General features: G+C 34.6%; 1 protein-coding gene across 1 annotated transcript; it reads right to left on the bottom strand.

Moving 5' to 3' along the window:
- Window positions 1-1594: 1594 nt before the first annotated feature.
- LOC121383291 (E3 ubiquitin-protein ligase RMND5A-like) lies at window positions 1595-16804 on the bottom strand. Its single transcript, XM_041513215.1, has 9 exons — window positions 16656-16804; window positions 13488-13633; window positions 10846-10983; window positions 9125-9225; window positions 8153-8319; window positions 5022-5187; window positions 4344-4446; window positions 3402-3556; window positions 1595-2957 (listed from the first exon to the last, which is right to left on the bottom strand). Exons 1-9 carry the CDS (start codon window positions 16789-16791, stop codon window positions 2894-2896), a joined length of 1176 nt encoding a protein of 391 aa, XP_041369149.1. The 5' UTR covers window positions 16792-16804; the 3' UTR covers window positions 1595-2893.
- Window positions 16805-16873: the final 69 nt, after the last annotated feature.

Raw genomic sequence — 16873 nt, 5'->3', positions numbered from 1 at the left:
GTTAACAGGTGGACTGCAGAATTGAGAATGAAGTTACAGGTAGCCCGTGCAAGGATAGCATTGCGCATATCCGGCAAGGGAGAGAATTCTGCAGTGTGTAGGTATGACTCAGGTTGAATAGCATATTTGTTGTGCTAGCACAGTAAGTTGAATAAGACTATCAACATTTTTATTTACATTGTACCAAAATTTATTGTCATTACAAATCCATAGCATATACACAAACTCTTATAATGAAGCACTGAAAAATACACATACCGGTACTTAAATATAGCATGTTAATTATATACATCAAGATACATTACTCAACAATCCTTATTCCAGGGGTTAGGACATAAGTTGGTGACATCGTTTCAAATTCCTTTATTTATTTTTGTTTATCTTGTCTGAACTGTCCACCCCATATCATGATCCTCCACTGGGTCAGTATCAGTGAACTTTTTTGCAGCCAACTTTTTCAACCTGTCCCATAGCACTAAAAATTACTTCATAGTTTGGGTGCCTAATACACACTGTTAGTAAATAGAAGCCTAGGCTTTTATTCAATTACAGTATGACCACAACAAAAGCTAATGGGTAAAAGAAGATACACAGTATGAACGACAAGTCATAAGCTAATAATTGTCAATACTACATTGCAGACAATAAGAATACCAGAAACGACCATCAAATATTCCAAGATTATGACCACAACAAACGTTAATGCGTAATACATGGCATAGATAAGACATAAACTGATAATAGTCGACACTACTTTGCAGGGTACATTATTTCAAAATATTATGTAACCAGAAGTCTGCTCACATGATGCTTAGGTAGGTTACCAATTGTTCGGTTACATGAATTATATTTACACAACCAGTGAGCTGCCATGTGTCTGTCCAAAACTCAAGTCTAAAAAAAGTCGAATACATGAATTAAGTTCCAGTCATTAAGTTTGTTAATTTTAATTTTAGAACATTATGATTCACAATCCAACTGACAGATCGTGTGAAATTGATGTTGTGTAACTGACAAACAAGAATGATAGTTCACATGAAATACCGTTTCCTACTTTGTTTACCATAATTCCAGAATAAAAAGTATACTCAAATAACTTGCTCAAGGACAAATATGATGATCCGAGCCCAATTGTTCAAAGCGAGGTTAAGCTAGTCAGAGTTAATGAAATATTTGTAATTGCAATGTCTGCAAGAATTAAGAAAATGTTGTTGTTTTTAAAATCATGACTTATGCATAGGCATTGGAAGATGCCAACAAGTGGGAGGGAGAGGGCAGTTATATATTAATTCATCTTTCACCTGGGGGAGGGATGTATTAGTTTGAGAGTTGGAAGGTTAGTGCCCCTTGATCAACCCCCTTGAAACATCAATGTTGTGTGTACATCAAACTGTACAAAATAACTTTTCAACACATTCCTTCAAGGGCTCTTTCCAATGTTTTATAATTTGTCTTAACCACTACTTAAACTAATGGAAATTTGAGCTAGGCCATGATCTGAATTAAATTCAGATTATATTGCAACATTATATACATCCTGGCAACAATATTATATATATATATATATATATATATATATATATATATATATATATATATATATATATATATATATATATATATATATATATATACTGGAGTCCAGACTAACGAGGTTCCACTGTATTAAAAATAATAATAATAATAAAAAAACCCACACAAAACAATGACACAACATAAATGTCATATAGTTCCAGAGGTTTAAGTTATAAAACAAAATGACACAACTGTTTTTATGACACCACAAAGATTTACATTCCAAATATCACAACATACAACTACCTATAATGAAGTCATCTCTCGTACATAACCACCAATTTCCAACCCCACCCCTAAACAATTCTGTACATTATTATGTCATCACCAGTCTAAGATCACCTAAACTGGACTTCTGCATTCAGACTTTCATCCCCCCCCCCCCCCCCCCCCCCAAAACCCAAAGCATCTTATTTACTGAGAACATAGTAAAGTGAATTAAAATGAGCGAGTTGACAAAAATAAAATAGTAATTTTCTTCAAAATAATGGTCTTTCAAAACTTCAAATTAAAATTAATGTACTGTGGTTTAAATGCATTCTCAGACCTATTAAAGATAACAGTATGCAAAATCTGACAAAAAGGTAGTATCGGATAAATAAGAAAGAGAAAATAATTCTAAAAACATTGTCATCAAACTTGGTATTTTAATAACACACACACAATTGGAAATATTTTGAAATGACCTTTCAAACCAGCTTTATTGTCACTTTACAACTGAGATGAAGCCAAATAAACCATGCTTTTACCACTCCCCCAAACCATTATTACATGTCACGCGTCTACAATTTCATAATGCCCATTCATCTCCACGATATCAAAGGTTTCAACATATCCAGTAACTGTCAAATGATAACATTATTTACAAATGTCATACATAAATTACTCTTCCCCTATGTATCACACATATACAACACCGAAATTCTAAATGTAACACATCATGGTAGCTACTCTCATATGCAAAAGATTAGTAGCTTTCTAAATCACAGTACATTAAAATGTTTCATAAATACAATTCTGCAAGACTAGGAAACAAACACACGAACATTAAAATATCTAATCTTCAGGCCATGTAATGCAAAAAATAAATTTTAAAAAATACACCTCATAAAACAAATTCCATACAATTGTTCAGGACAGCCCTGTTTCGATGGGATCACAAATAAAAAACTGAAGTCACAATTGGGTGGAAAGTAAATGTTTTGACATATATCCTTCAAGTATGAGCATGCTAGCGTAACGCAGTAACATGCATGCAGTAATATAAACTGAAAAGAACAGTGAAGGACGAGATGTTTAGACAGATGAGGGTTTTTTTTTAGAAAAAGATTTGTTTTGCTTCTGATGGCAATTGCTCCACTGGGCAGTAAGGGCACTTCACTCTGGAAAACAAACAAAAGAAGCCTATTATTATTTGTAAGCAAACATGGGTTTCACTAACATTCTAGACTAACAAAAAGAGAAAATTAATTTCAATTTACATCATTTTTAAAAGTTGGTAAATAATTTCACTTTTATCTAGCAAGCTTTAAAGCAATCACATTTCTCCCTGTTTACATAATACAAGCTTTTTGAGACAAAATTCAAAGTTTTGTAAAGCTCACTTTTAGCTATTTCAAGGATCTCTAGTCAAATAGACATTACCCAGATGGTGTATCAAAAACAAGACTACTCTTTGCTGATAATGTAATTACTTCCCTTGAACCTGTATCGCAGACAAAAGGTTACATATTGTTAGTCGATAACATCTTAAAAATTGCAGCAAACTCAGGAATGTCCCTTTACTAACTAGAGAGTGCTACTGAATACCACAAACAAGAACTGACTTGTTTCCGTTGGCGAGTTTGTTGAGAGCATCGCGCGAGATGACGTGACCACACACCAGTCTCAGCGGGGGGTTGTTGTCCGTGCTCTGCTGGCGGAGGATCGGACACGCAAACGTCGAGTGGTATATGTACTCCATGCCCATGTCGATTTCAACCTGAAAAACAAGAATTACGTGGAATTAAATGTCTCGTCTACCGTAAAATATTTCAATACAATGTAATGAACATCCACACGTGCAACTACAAGCCAAGTTAGTTTGTAAAAAAACTAGATCTAAACGTGAAACTTTAACATTAAATGTAACACATGATACCTGTATGTTGCCACTTTACTTCATAACGAGACAAAAGACAAAGCTTTGAATTAATATTTTTTAACAAGTTTTGTTCAATACAAATTGAAGAAAACTCGTATTGTTTTTCTCTTTTTATGGATACTTAATCTGACCTATGACCTATGATGACTGTTATAAAGGAGAGGTCATGTTATGTACAAAAATTATAAACTGATTTCTGACCTCACAGTGTATCACTACTTTGATGACGTGTTAAAAATCTAAATTCCCATTAACAAAAAGAATCCGTTAGTTTGAACATGATAGTTTCATATGTAGCTAGGCACTAAAAATCTTTGAGTATGAGTTACAAACAAAAACATGTTTATTCACAAGAAATCTAAATGTGCGTGGGTGATACTGTGTCAACACAAATAGTTTCATAGGTAGCTATGTATTAAAAATCTGTGTGTGTGTGTTATTACAAACAGAAACATGTTTAGTCACAAGAAATCTACATGTGTGTGGGTGATACTATGTCAACATACACAGTTTCATAGGTAACTATGTATTAACAATCTGTGCGCACGTTAATTACAAACAGAAACTTGTTTATTTACAAGAAATCTACTTTTGTGTGTGTGATACTGTGTGAACAGAAACTCACGGGTAGTTCGTCTTTGTTAGCCCACACCCCCGGTACTCGTCTCTCGTTCATCACCTGGCGAATACTCAGCAAGGGAGGTAATGCATGACATCCTGCTCGAATACTGAAAACAACACAAAATAAAGCAATTAACATCAAACAAGTGGAATGCAAAAATGTTACATACTAATCTGTAAGTCAAAAGTTTATCTGGTTTCTGACTATCAACACTGTTTTCTAAACAAGACTCCTGTATATGGAGTATTGAAATACTGTAAAACACAGGTATAAAACCTACATCACATTATATGACTCAACACAAACTCAACTCGTGTTTTCTTATTAACGTCTGTGATGTGATCTAGGCTAAAAGAAGCCAGTAAAAATGTTACATTATGTACACTTCACCAAACATTTACAAAATAAATGCAAAGGAAATATTTTCTTGGAAAAATATTGACAATATTACAGATCCAGTAATATCTAAATTTTAGAGCATTTTGAATTAAAATATGACAGAATCACAAGCTAAACAGCAGATGAGATAACGGTATATACATCCGCTTCTTGAAGAATAACCTGCGAAGTTTAGGGTGATTTTAGCAGGTCAATTTCTAGTTTAGGTCTGAAAGAAAAAAATGGCCTGCTTTTTGCAGGCTGTTAACTACAAGTCATGAATAAATGTACACAACAACCGACCTGACACTGAGGGGACTCTCCACGGACAGCCCCATTAGACTGCAGGCGTCTCGCGTGAAGACGTCGCAGATCTCCTCCCAGTAGATCGGATCCAGCAGCGTCACGTACGGGGAGTTCTCCAAACCCTGCTTCAGGTACAGCAGACTCCCCATCAGAATTTGCAGCTCTGTAACAAGCGATTATCTGCTTTAGCAAACTGAACGTAAGCACAATGTTAAATTACTTAAAAGGCAGAAATTAGAAAAAACCCACTCTGATTATCTGTTCAGTTATTCGGACTAGTCCATTGTCACAGGGAGAAATTCACACAGGTAAAGAGGTCAGGTTATGTATTTTGAGATTTTAGCCAAACATTGGCTGTTCAGACATCAGGACCAGTCCATTTAACAGGGGTACATGCACACAGGTAGATAGGTCAGGTTATGTATTTTTATGATTTTAGCCAAACATTTGCTGTTCAGGCATTAGGACCAGTCCATTTAACAGGGGTAAATGCACACAGGTAGATAGGTCAGGTCATGAATTTTGATATTTTAGACAATGACAAACTGTTATTGGCCATTCAGCATTCAGGCCAGTCCATTGTAATAGGGAGAAACGCACACAGGTAAGATGGGTCAGGTTATATATTTTAGTCAATGATTGGCTATTATTGGCTGTTAAGACATTTGGACCAGTCCACTGTAACAGGGGTAAATGCACACAAGTAGATAGGTCAGGTTATGTATTTTGAGATTTTAGCCAAAGATTGACCAGTCCATTGCCAAAAGGAAAAATGCACAAAGATAGAGTGGTCAGGCTATGTATGAAAAGAAATACAATTCTACAGGGCCAGTATCAATTTCTGTTCTTCAGTTTTTGTGAAAATCAAAGACCTGTGCTTATTAAGTCCACACTCAAGACACCGGCAAAAGTTCTAGACTTTAACTACATGTGAGACTCCAATAAAGCTTTCGTTCTAGACTTTTATTCTTTTTAACAAATGTATACATGTACTATTAATTACATGAAAATAAATGAGTAACCAAGGACCAAGTCCTAAAAATAAGGTGAATCTGGTTGGGAATCAAATCAATATATGGTACAATTTTAAAAGTATGCCACATCTTTTACTCATGGTGTTTTTAAATAATAGTCATTACTTTAATACATATTGCAAAATAATGGCAAATAGGACAAAATTCCTAAATGTATGTTACAAAATTCCATATAAAAAAAAGAGCATACAAATTTCCACTGATATAATGTAACAAAACAATTATTCACCACATCTAGACAATAATAGGTTTATGGCTTTTGAAATGTTAACTTTATAAACAAACAAAAAAATCTGCGAGGTGACAAAATTGAACGGTTGAACTTTAATGTGATCTGATTGGATGAGAACTTACAATTTGTCATGAGATATAGAACATGTTCTAATTGCATGACTCTGATTTAGCAATCTAATTAAAATTAGCTCTACTGGTCTACCAGTAGATCTAACAGCATTGCGTGGACTCTCATGTCCAGGTGACATTTCATCTATAAATAACAATTTAAATATCGACCAATTACACTTCACCTTTTATAACGTTATTCGGGAGCATACAAATTCTAAAAATATCGGGCGAGACTATTTATGCAATAGGCAAACTTGTTGTTCTATTTCAACATTAAAAAACAGGGGGAAAAGTGCAGTAATAAACTCTGGATTGTATACTAGTATAAACAGATTTTATGGCTATACCATCACGCTTTTTTTTCCCCCCCCGTCTTGAAACAAATTTTATATAAAATTTTATATTAAAATTAGTTTCCGGCATACTTCGTAATTCACTTAGTATCATTTTTTATACCCTCGGCATAATCCCGAATGTTTTCAAATTCTTTTCAAATTACTGGCATGATTTTGAAAGTAAGGTTTTGATTGGTCGAATGAAAGGTCAACTGGACATGAGCTCCAACGGGCTGCTGTTAGATCCACATGTAATAGTGGAGCTAATTTTAATTAGATTGCTGATTTAGGTGTTATTACAGCAGGGCTTCTAGATTATGGTAGCCCTACTCCCATGGCTAGTGATATTCAATGTTGGGCTAGTAAATAACTAATACAGGGCTTCTAGATTATGGTATCCCTACTCCCATGGCTAGTGATATTCAATGTTGGGCTAGTAAATAACTAATACAGGGCTTCTAGATTATGGTAGCCCTACTCCCATGGCTAGTGATATTCAGTGTTGGGCTAGTAAATAACTAATACAGGGCTTCTAGATTATGGTAGCCCTACTCCCATGGCTAGTGATATTCAATGTTGGGCTAGTAAATAACTAATACAGGGCTTCTAGATTATGGTAGCCCTACTCCCATGGCTAGTGATATTCAGTGTTGGGCTAGTAAATAACTAATACAGGGCTTCTAGATTATGGTAGCCCTACTCCCATGGCTAGTGATATTCAATGTTGGGCTAGTAAATAACTAATACAGGGCTTCTAGATTATGGTAGCCCTACTCCCATGGCTAGTGATATTCAGTGTTGGGCTAGTAAATAACTAATACAGGGCTTCTAGATTATGGTAGCCCTACTCCCATGGCTAGTGATATTCAATGTTGGGCTAGTAAATAACTAATACAGGGCTTCTAGATTATGGTAGCCCTACTCCCATGGCTAGTGATATTCAATGTTGGGCTAGTAAATAACTAATACAGGGCTTCTAGATTATGGTAGCCCTACTCCCATGGCTAGTGATATTCAATGTTGGGCTAGTAAATAACTAATACAGGGCTTCTAGATTATGGTAGCCCTACTCCCATGGCTAGTGATATTCAATGTTGGGCTAGTAAATAACTACGACTGACATGCTCGATGGCTAGTGAAAAACTAAAAAGTTGTCAAATGCTACATATAAGTCTATTTTGTTTTTCCAGCTCCATCTCCATGTAACATTCCTATTAGCAAAATTGTATTTACTTACAGTAGGGCTAGTAAATTTTTAATCGTGGATGACAATTTATTAAAATCACTGATCCCAAGGCTAGTGGATTTTTTAAATAAAATTCTAGAAGTTCTCCTTACAGTATGATTTGATCACATGTGACAAGTCGGTATGACTAATCGCATAATGAGAACGCTGCTAAACAGTCATACATACCTCTAACATGCTGATTCGCGAACGGGGCAAAGTTTCTGGTGTACATCAGTGCTTCCACCTGGTTTTCTGGCCCTCGTCGGATCAGATCAACAAAATAAAGTCTGTGCAGCTTAAACTCAAGCGAGCTGTTTTGTTCCATGAGTTTCTGACGGTTTGCTTCTGCCCATCTGCAAAATAATTCAATTCATGCATGTAATTAATGGCTGTCTTCTAAAACATGCACAGAAATCCATGAAATCATTGCAAGTATTGAAGTAATTGATGTAAACATGTGAGATATATATCCATTAATTAATTAATTAATTAATTAATTGATACATGATTATTTTATGGATAAAACACACCAAAAATAGCAGTCTAGTAACACAACATGTATGTCTCTTTTAAAATGCAGGTACTGTTTTAACTCAATACAAAGTAATCACTTAGGTAACATTTTTACAAAAATAAATTAAACATTATTCTCATGAAGTACTTGATCAGCATATGAACATTCTATTTGTTGTAGTTATTTACATTAAGTAGGTGCACTTCCTTGGTTTGATATGTAGTGCTAGTATTCAAGTCATTTCTGCAATGCTCTGAATAAAAATGGAAGAATTTACAATCATTCAAAAAAACATGGCTGGCTTCTACTAACTAAAGTGAATATTAATTTATGTAACCAAGACTGATTTCTACTGTTAAATGAATGATAGATGACATTAACGAAGACTTGGTAAAGAAAACTTAATAAAATATTTTTATGCATTTTAGGTTAGTCCTTAGGCTAAGCAACCTGAATTCTTTTTTTTTAAATTGTGTTTTAGAATCATCCAACACCAGTCTCTCTGTATATTTGCTTCTAAAATAAGTGTTAATATTTTCCTTGAGGGTCATCAGATACATGTAAATAATTATTAAAAAAACCAGCATGTCTAAATGTGATTACAATATGTAATGGTTCATATTAAAAGATTCCAGAATGCTTACTCCAAAGCGGGTCTAAGATCCTGCACCTTCAGTGCCCCAAGGATCCTGTGTAGTTCAAGAAATGGTTCCTTCCTCGCATTATCTAAATGCAGCATTGCATCCTAAAAGTGATAAACACATGTAGAATAGTACATGAATGGCACTTAGATACAATTTATCTTACTGGCTGTTTCTTCTTCTAATTCTCAGGTATTTTATATATATATATATATATATATATATATTAGTTTGGCCCATCTCATCAGTTTTTGGCAGTGATCCATATTAGTCTAGCCTCTACCCTTGACCAATCCAGCTTGGGTGACCCGCAGTGATCCACATTAGTCTAGCCTCTACCCTTTGACCAATCCAGCTTGGGTGACTCACAGTGATCTATATTAGTCTAGCCTCTACCCTTTGACCAATCCAGCTTGGGTGACCTGCAGTGATCCATATTAGTCTAGCCTCTACCCTTTGACCAATCCAGCTTGGGTGACTCACAGTGATCTATATTAGTCTAGCCTCTACCCTTTGACCAATCCAGCTTGGGTGACCCTACCAGGAGCTGAAGCTCTCTCTGGCATAACTCTCTGGGTCACTGAGACATACAAGCTACAAATCATGAAATGTACTACACCACATCATGGAATGAAGCACACGGTAGAATAGTTTGTTAAATATTTAATAAGGGAAAGCGGACTGGATACTATTTTAGAGGTGATAATGTACTCTCAAAAGGGTTTATATAATGCCATAGGTATTATCCTTTGTTTTCTCTTATTGATGGACACATTTTGCCATGTCAATGGAGATAAGACAAAAAAAACCCAACACAAATTGGTCTCTGCTCAGAACAAAGATCCAGAATTGATGCAGTTTTTTGTTTTGTTTTTTAAGCATGGTTTCACAGAAAAGGTGGGTATATTTGATACTGAAATAAGGGACATAGCCTATTTAAATAAAAAATCAGAATGCACGTCCTAGTTCGTGTGCGATGGCATTTTGGCTCCAAATGTGGTTTTACGTCACAGCAAGAAAAGCCCAGCAAAAATTAACAATGTCTGTTTAAAATTTAAATACTTAGAAATAAGTACAAATTAACATCAATGCATAACAGTAGCCCACAACAAAGGTTATGATACATAGGTTAGCTACCATAATTATATTACCAAAATACAAATTTCAAACAAGTTCCCCCGCCCACACACACAATCATGATCAGTGAAATCAGAAAAAGACTAGTCTGTTGGCCAGTGAATTTTACAAACATCCTACGAGCCATGAACTTTTATTTGTTTTAAAACAAAGATACATTAAAGTTTTATTAAAGGGACATTCCTGAGTTTGCTGCATTGTAAGATGTTTCCCACTAATAAAATATTTCTACAATTAAACTTACATATTAAATATATATTGTTTAGAATATCAGTGTCTGTATATTCAATGTGTTACTGGTCATCTTAATATTTGTAAGAAGCACAAACTAGATTTTGTCTTCAAATAATTTCATACTTACGGAAAAACAATATTTTAGGAAATAAGATGAAATTTAACCTAGTACAACTATTAAAACAATCAGAAACACATTTAATATGCAACCACTAATATTTTGTGTAGAAAAATATATTTGATATGTAATTACAATCGTTAAATAGTCTCTGTTAGTCAATAACATCTTAAAAATTGGAACAAACTCAGAAATGTCCCTTTAAGTTTTAAAATAAAGAGAATATGTCCCTTACCTCATTGAGTGCTTCTGCGACATCCAGCATACCTTGTCTCAAAAAATGCTCAGCAATGACTTCATTGAGAAGTTTGATTTTTGTTTCTCCGTCAAACGCACCATCAGTTGTTATAACAGAGAAGTCTGACACAAAATTCTAAAAAATAAAATGTTATCTAGATTAAAAACTGTCTATTGTAAGTTTAACAATGTGTTATACACGTATTATTATAATCTACATGTTATATAACTAAGTGCAAATTCTGGTGCTTACTGAAACACTAGACATGTGTAATGTCAAATTATGTAAATTTATTCATTTATATATATTTCCCTACTTATACTAATTACAATTCAAGCACGCTGTCCTGGACACACCCCAGCTGTCTGGACTGTTAGTCCAGGACATTGGGTCAGTGGTTAGTGACAGCGAAGTCAGTGTAGTGGCCTTACACCTACCCACTGAGTCATTAAAACTTGCTTTGGGTGGGAACCGGTACCCAGAGATGAACCCAGCTTTAAATATATATTTTGCTTAACCACTACACCACTGAGGGTGAAGCTTATTTAAGATGCAGTGCCTTTCACTTCATCAGCATGAAGAAATAATTATTAATATTTACATAAATGGGCCATTCCATGGTATTTGGTCTTTGGGTGTGGAAATTTCAAAATGATTTGTTAAACTAAGTTTTTATTATAGCTTAAAGTAAACACCCGTAAGCACATACAAATGTACTTTTATTGCCAATTTACTTTTGTTTTATGGGTTTTAATGACGGTTTTATTTGAAGAAAACAAAATTTGTAAGCCAGGACGTGACATTTGTTTTTTGGTAATATTTCATTTACTGTTATGTCAAATTTAAAAATGAGGTATCAGGACATCATATCTAAAATATACTGCATATGAAAATAATACTTTCCCTTCATTCATATCACAATTAGTATATTAAATTATTTTTCAAAATATATAATGTCACGTCCTGGCTGATTTGACATATAAAAGTTAGTTTTATTTAAAAACTATTTTTCAGGAATAAAAATCCTTTTTAATTCTCCTTCTCAATGTTCCACGTACAAATAAAAGGTATAATGATGACTGGTTGTATTACATGATTAAAATAACCACCTCAAACTTTGAGCCAGGATGTGACATTCAAGATGGCATGTTAAATTGAGTAAAGATTTAAAAAATAAATTAAATCTATCTATATAGACAAATTGGCAAAACTGACTAGATAATGCATATGTACCTACAAGAAATTACTTTTATTTTCAATATTTTTGCTCTCACCATCAAGAACCAGAAATGGAGAAACTGGACGTTCGGGGAAGTATGTTCAAATATTTAACATGGATTTATGTAGATACAAAAATACTATTATCAATTAATTCTATGCTTCTATGTTTTGACCAAACAAAAAATTATTGATAATCCACCAATTTAAAGAATATTGTATTGATACCAAATATTTCATTTTGTGAGTCCAAACTGGTGTACACATACAATAAATATTGTGTCAAAGAATTGTTCAAATACAATGTGCTGCTAAAATCTTAAGTTTATTCCTTGGCAGATACAGGTATCCAAACATGAATAGGAATATATAAACCAACATTTCTCCAGTGAAGGATGTAATTGATAAAGATACATGTGGAAGATAAACTTGGGTTGGGGGAATTCAAATCAATTGTGTCGTTGAGATTTTTGCTATTGTCAACCATTAACAGTTTATATTAATATACATTGTTAGTTTTATGATAGTTTGACCCATCAGATAATGATGAACAGAAAGAAGAAACTGTCCAAAAGCTATAATTTCTGTACCGACTGGAGTTCATATTTTGAATTCCAATTAAAGCAGATAATCATAAAAATACCAACAAAAGGCAAAATATAACAATGTATTAATTAAAAAATATATGGTAAATTGCAAAGAAGAACTCTGCAGAATGTCTGGCCTACCATAACGTTATTCAGTGTCAGTGATAGTGCATGTAGATATCTATCTCAATGCATGTTAAAAATGTTTTTAAAACATAAAAAAAAAAAAAAATTCAAAGCATTAAATTAAAATTTAAAAAAAAAAAAGTTAAAAAACAAATTTTGATGTGCACTGAGGTGAACATTCATAGATAGAACTATAAATGAAGCTTTACTGATGCGGGACATGTGATTTATGAGAAATGTAGCTACATTTGTACAATCAATGTTGAGCTAAATGCAAAAGTTGATGTCATAGCCAACGAAAAAATTATACCTATACTTCATCTTTTAAGTTTGTACATGTATTTTTGTAAAGGTAAGAGAAAAATCACCGGACTTTGCAACATCAAGAAAAATAATATTGTTGACAGTATTGTTACTGGTTATAAAAGTATATTATATGAATATTGTATGAGATATTGACAATACTGACACAAAATGAATATTTAACTTTTCAAATGTCTGGACATTAAATTTAACACAGGGTCAAATTACTTCATCAACGTATCTTGCCGGGCCTATATATATATATGGAAAATATAGTAGTGTGCTGGAAAATAAAGCGGGGCGCAGAAAATTAAAGGAGGGCGGAGAATGTGAAAGGAGGGCGGCAAAATGCAATAGCAGGGCGGGCCGCCCCGCTTAAATGGAGCAGCGAGAACACTGTATTACCCTGTCAACTGCCTTTCCAACTTTGGACACGGAACCATGCAGGTCTTTGTGTTCTGTGCTCATTCTCGACACAGCCTCTCGTATTCGCTTGACACTCTGCGACAGAATCAAAGCTTGGGTCGCGGTCAGCTCTTGGTCATCCGGCACTAGAAAGTGAAGTTAATGTCACTATGTGTAAACAGGGAACATTTTGTTTTCAAAATCTTAATAAGCGATATTTCTAGTCAATTGAAAATTGATTAGCAACTACTTTTTAATGTTTGAAAATAGTGTAGCCATCTCCAAAACTTGTGAAACAAATTGTGACGTGATACTGAATAAAATGTTCAAGGTAAAATTAAGTTATTATTTATCACTAGAGCTGGGTGTATTGAAATTTCAGGTTCAGTATCAGTATTTTGGGGGTGATTTACCTCAGTATCGTTACAGATTTTGGTACTGATAGAATACCGGTAGAGCGGTATTTTTGGTATACTCATCTTGAAATACATACATGAGTTAAGTCTCACCTGCTAATTTCATCTAAATATGATTAAATTCCGTACACAAGAGTGTCTCTCTCTACTTTTCAGCTATTTTGCATTCTTCAGATATATTGTTAGCGCTTTACAAAATGGCGGATTACATATTTCAATGCTGAAGGGGCAAGACACAGTCTAGTGGTAAAGCACTCGCTTGATGTGTAGTCAGTTTGGGATCAATCCCCATCAGTGGGCCATTTCTCGCTCCAGCCAGTGCACCACGACTGGTGTACATCAAAGATCGTGGTATGTGCTATCCTGTCTATGGGATGGTGCATATAAAAGATGCCTTGCTACAGGCATCGAAATAAGCATTGTGACTGGTAACCCATAGGTTACAACATTTATATGAAAGTTAGAATTTAATTCCTGTTACTACTACTTTTAATGTGGACATTCTGAAATTGTATCGGTGCACACAAACATCGGTATGAGAAGTGAAATCCGGAAGTAAATTAAAACGCGAATTGCCGAAATTGCATTGCAATTGCACAAGTGCGCTTGTACATCGGTGCAATTTTGTATGAGAAAACGAAACGCGGAAGTAAATTCATCTAGTGAACGCTGCTTAAACATGGAATGATTATAATTGCTTGCAATTGCACAAGTGCGAGTGAACATCGATGCAATTCTTTATGAGAAAATGAAACGCTGAAGTCCGGAATGCATTGCCTGGTTTACGTTCGGAAACGAAACTACACCGTTCTAGACTTTTCTTACATGTGGTAACATTCCAGTAACCTGAACGACCGTTCTCGACTTATTTTAATGCCTGTTGCTATTAATTGAAGAGTGGTCCATGAAGTAGCGACAGTGGATTTCCTCCCTCAATATCTGTGTGGTCCTTAACCATATGTCCGATGCCATATAACCGTAAATAAAATGAGTTGAATGAAGTTAAATGAACTATTTCCTTCCTGAAATTTCAGTATTTTGAAATTTGCTCGGTATGGTAAATAATATCCGATATACCGCCCAGCTCTATATATCACAGTGTATCTGTGATGTCAAGTTATTGTACATCACTATGTGTAAATATGATACAAATGTGTGGCCAAGTGGCTAAGGTGCAGCATTCTCTCTTTTTTCAATACATCACATACAGTACCATGCCACAAACTATGGGTTCAAATCTCACCTAGACACTGTGATATAGTGTTTAAAAATATATTTGACTTCATGAAATACAAATTTATTGCAAACAGTGGTGGAGCTCTTTCCAGGACTAGCTCTGGCAGTCGACAAATTCGCCAATTGCAAATTTGAAAAACAACTGACAAATTTTATTTTAAGTTGGCGAAATAATTTTACTACATTTTATTATAAAATAACTGGTTTTCTGCCATTTTTGAAGTTTAATAGATAATTTGGCGAAACTTTGTGTTAACCCAGAGCTAGCTCTGCTTTCAATATAAACAGGTGACAAAGTATAAATAATAGCAAACAGTTTGAAAACATGAGCGAGGCATCAGCCAAAAGAAAAACCTTTTCATTATTTATTTTAAAAACCCCAAAAGTACTTTTCATAAATATGACGATGCTTTTATAAAAGAATCCCCCGCCTACTACCGTTCCTGGTCAGGCTGCTGGTGCTCTATTGCATTTGACTGCACAGGCAGTCCCTTCTCCCATCCACTACAACCCCTTTCTTATCCTGGACAAAGGAGCCGGCATAAATTACTGTCTGAACCAAAATGTTAACAACTACGAAAAATTGCTCTCCTATCTTTATTTTTCGTTAGATTTTATTCACATTTTGTCCAGACAGAAATCTAGGAAAAACACAGGACACAGATTCCACATACTAGATGATAACCATGTCACCAATATTGACTTCGCCGAGTTCGCATAGTGCAAAAAGCATGTAATTTTGTGCCAGCTGCCATTTTTACTTTTTATGGAATATTCTCCAAGAGGGGTGAAAGGATATGACTTAATCTAGCAACGTCATAACATGTTATAATATAAAAGCAAACGTGATGACGTCAAATTAATTTTTAAAAATTATTTTTTGTTTGTTTAAATATACCACTAAAGATCATTGATTTTATATTAATTATGTCACATACTTTGGAGGCTTTCACCCCTCTTGAAGAGTATTACATAAAAAAGCAAAATGGCAGACGGCAGAAAACTGCATGTATTTTGCCCTATGCTATCTCAGCAAAGTCGATACTGGCGACATCGTTACAGTCTTATATGTGGAATCTGTGTCACTGTAATGGTTTTTTCACAACTTGTGTGTGGACAAAATTTGGGGGAATGTAACAGTAATTAATGGTAGGAGAGTTAGTAATTTTTTGTAGTTGTTAACAATTTGGTTCGGACAGTAACACCTGCGTCCATGACAGCCGTGCACTACCATAGCTTGCTCTGAATGTGCACGTTGTCCTATAAAATATAACCTGACCTGATACACAATATGGCACGAGTTCGAACAAGTCGAACTCTTTCCCACAATACAGTAAACAAAAGTATGGGTGTGATCCAAAACCATGTTTAAAGTTTTTACAAGCCTACGGTAGATCTATATTATAATATCCACCGGAAACTACCGATAATTGCCGATCATCCGATGTTAACAAAAACAAAAGATCCCAGAACGGATGTTCATTAATAAAACCAACTGAGACTGGACAATGAATACCTTCTAAGAGTTCATTTCGAATACTTTGAATAGAATTAATAAGTTCGCCAATCGTTCGGTTGGTATGGTCTTGAAGACACGTGAATTTCGACAATACTTTATCTATTTCTCGCTCGACGGCTGTACAGCAATCCATCTTTGATCTGATAACCGTGACCTTGCTAGGAGCTTCACTGTTTGTAATACTTTCTACCATTAAATTGAAGGCACCTACATTT

Source organism: Gigantopelta aegis, chromosome 10 (assembly GCF_016097555.1).
Source record: "Gigantopelta aegis isolate Gae_Host chromosome 10, Gae_host_genome, whole genome shotgun sequence".
Classification (NCBI taxonomy): Eukaryota; Metazoa; Mollusca; class Gastropoda; order Neomphalida; family Peltospiridae; genus Gigantopelta; species Gigantopelta aegis.
The sequence above is the reverse complement of the archived record's forward strand: the minus strand, read 5'-3'. Positions and strand labels throughout refer to the sequence as shown.

Bases quoted from the DNA above. Each gene is read 5' to 3' on its own strand.
- LOC121383291 (XM_041513215.1), bottom strand. From the start codon at position 16,791: ATGGATTGCTGTACAGCCGTCGAGCGAGAAATAGATAAAGTATTGTCG. The intron at 5,188-8,152 runs GTATGTATGACT...CGCTTGTTACAG, and splicing joins CGCGAATCAGCATGTTAGAG to AGCTGCAAATTCTGATGGGG. The intron at 4,447-5,021 runs GTCGGTTGTTGT...TGTTGTTTTCAG, and splicing joins GAGAGTCCCCTCAGTGTCAG to TATTCGAGCAGGATGTCATG.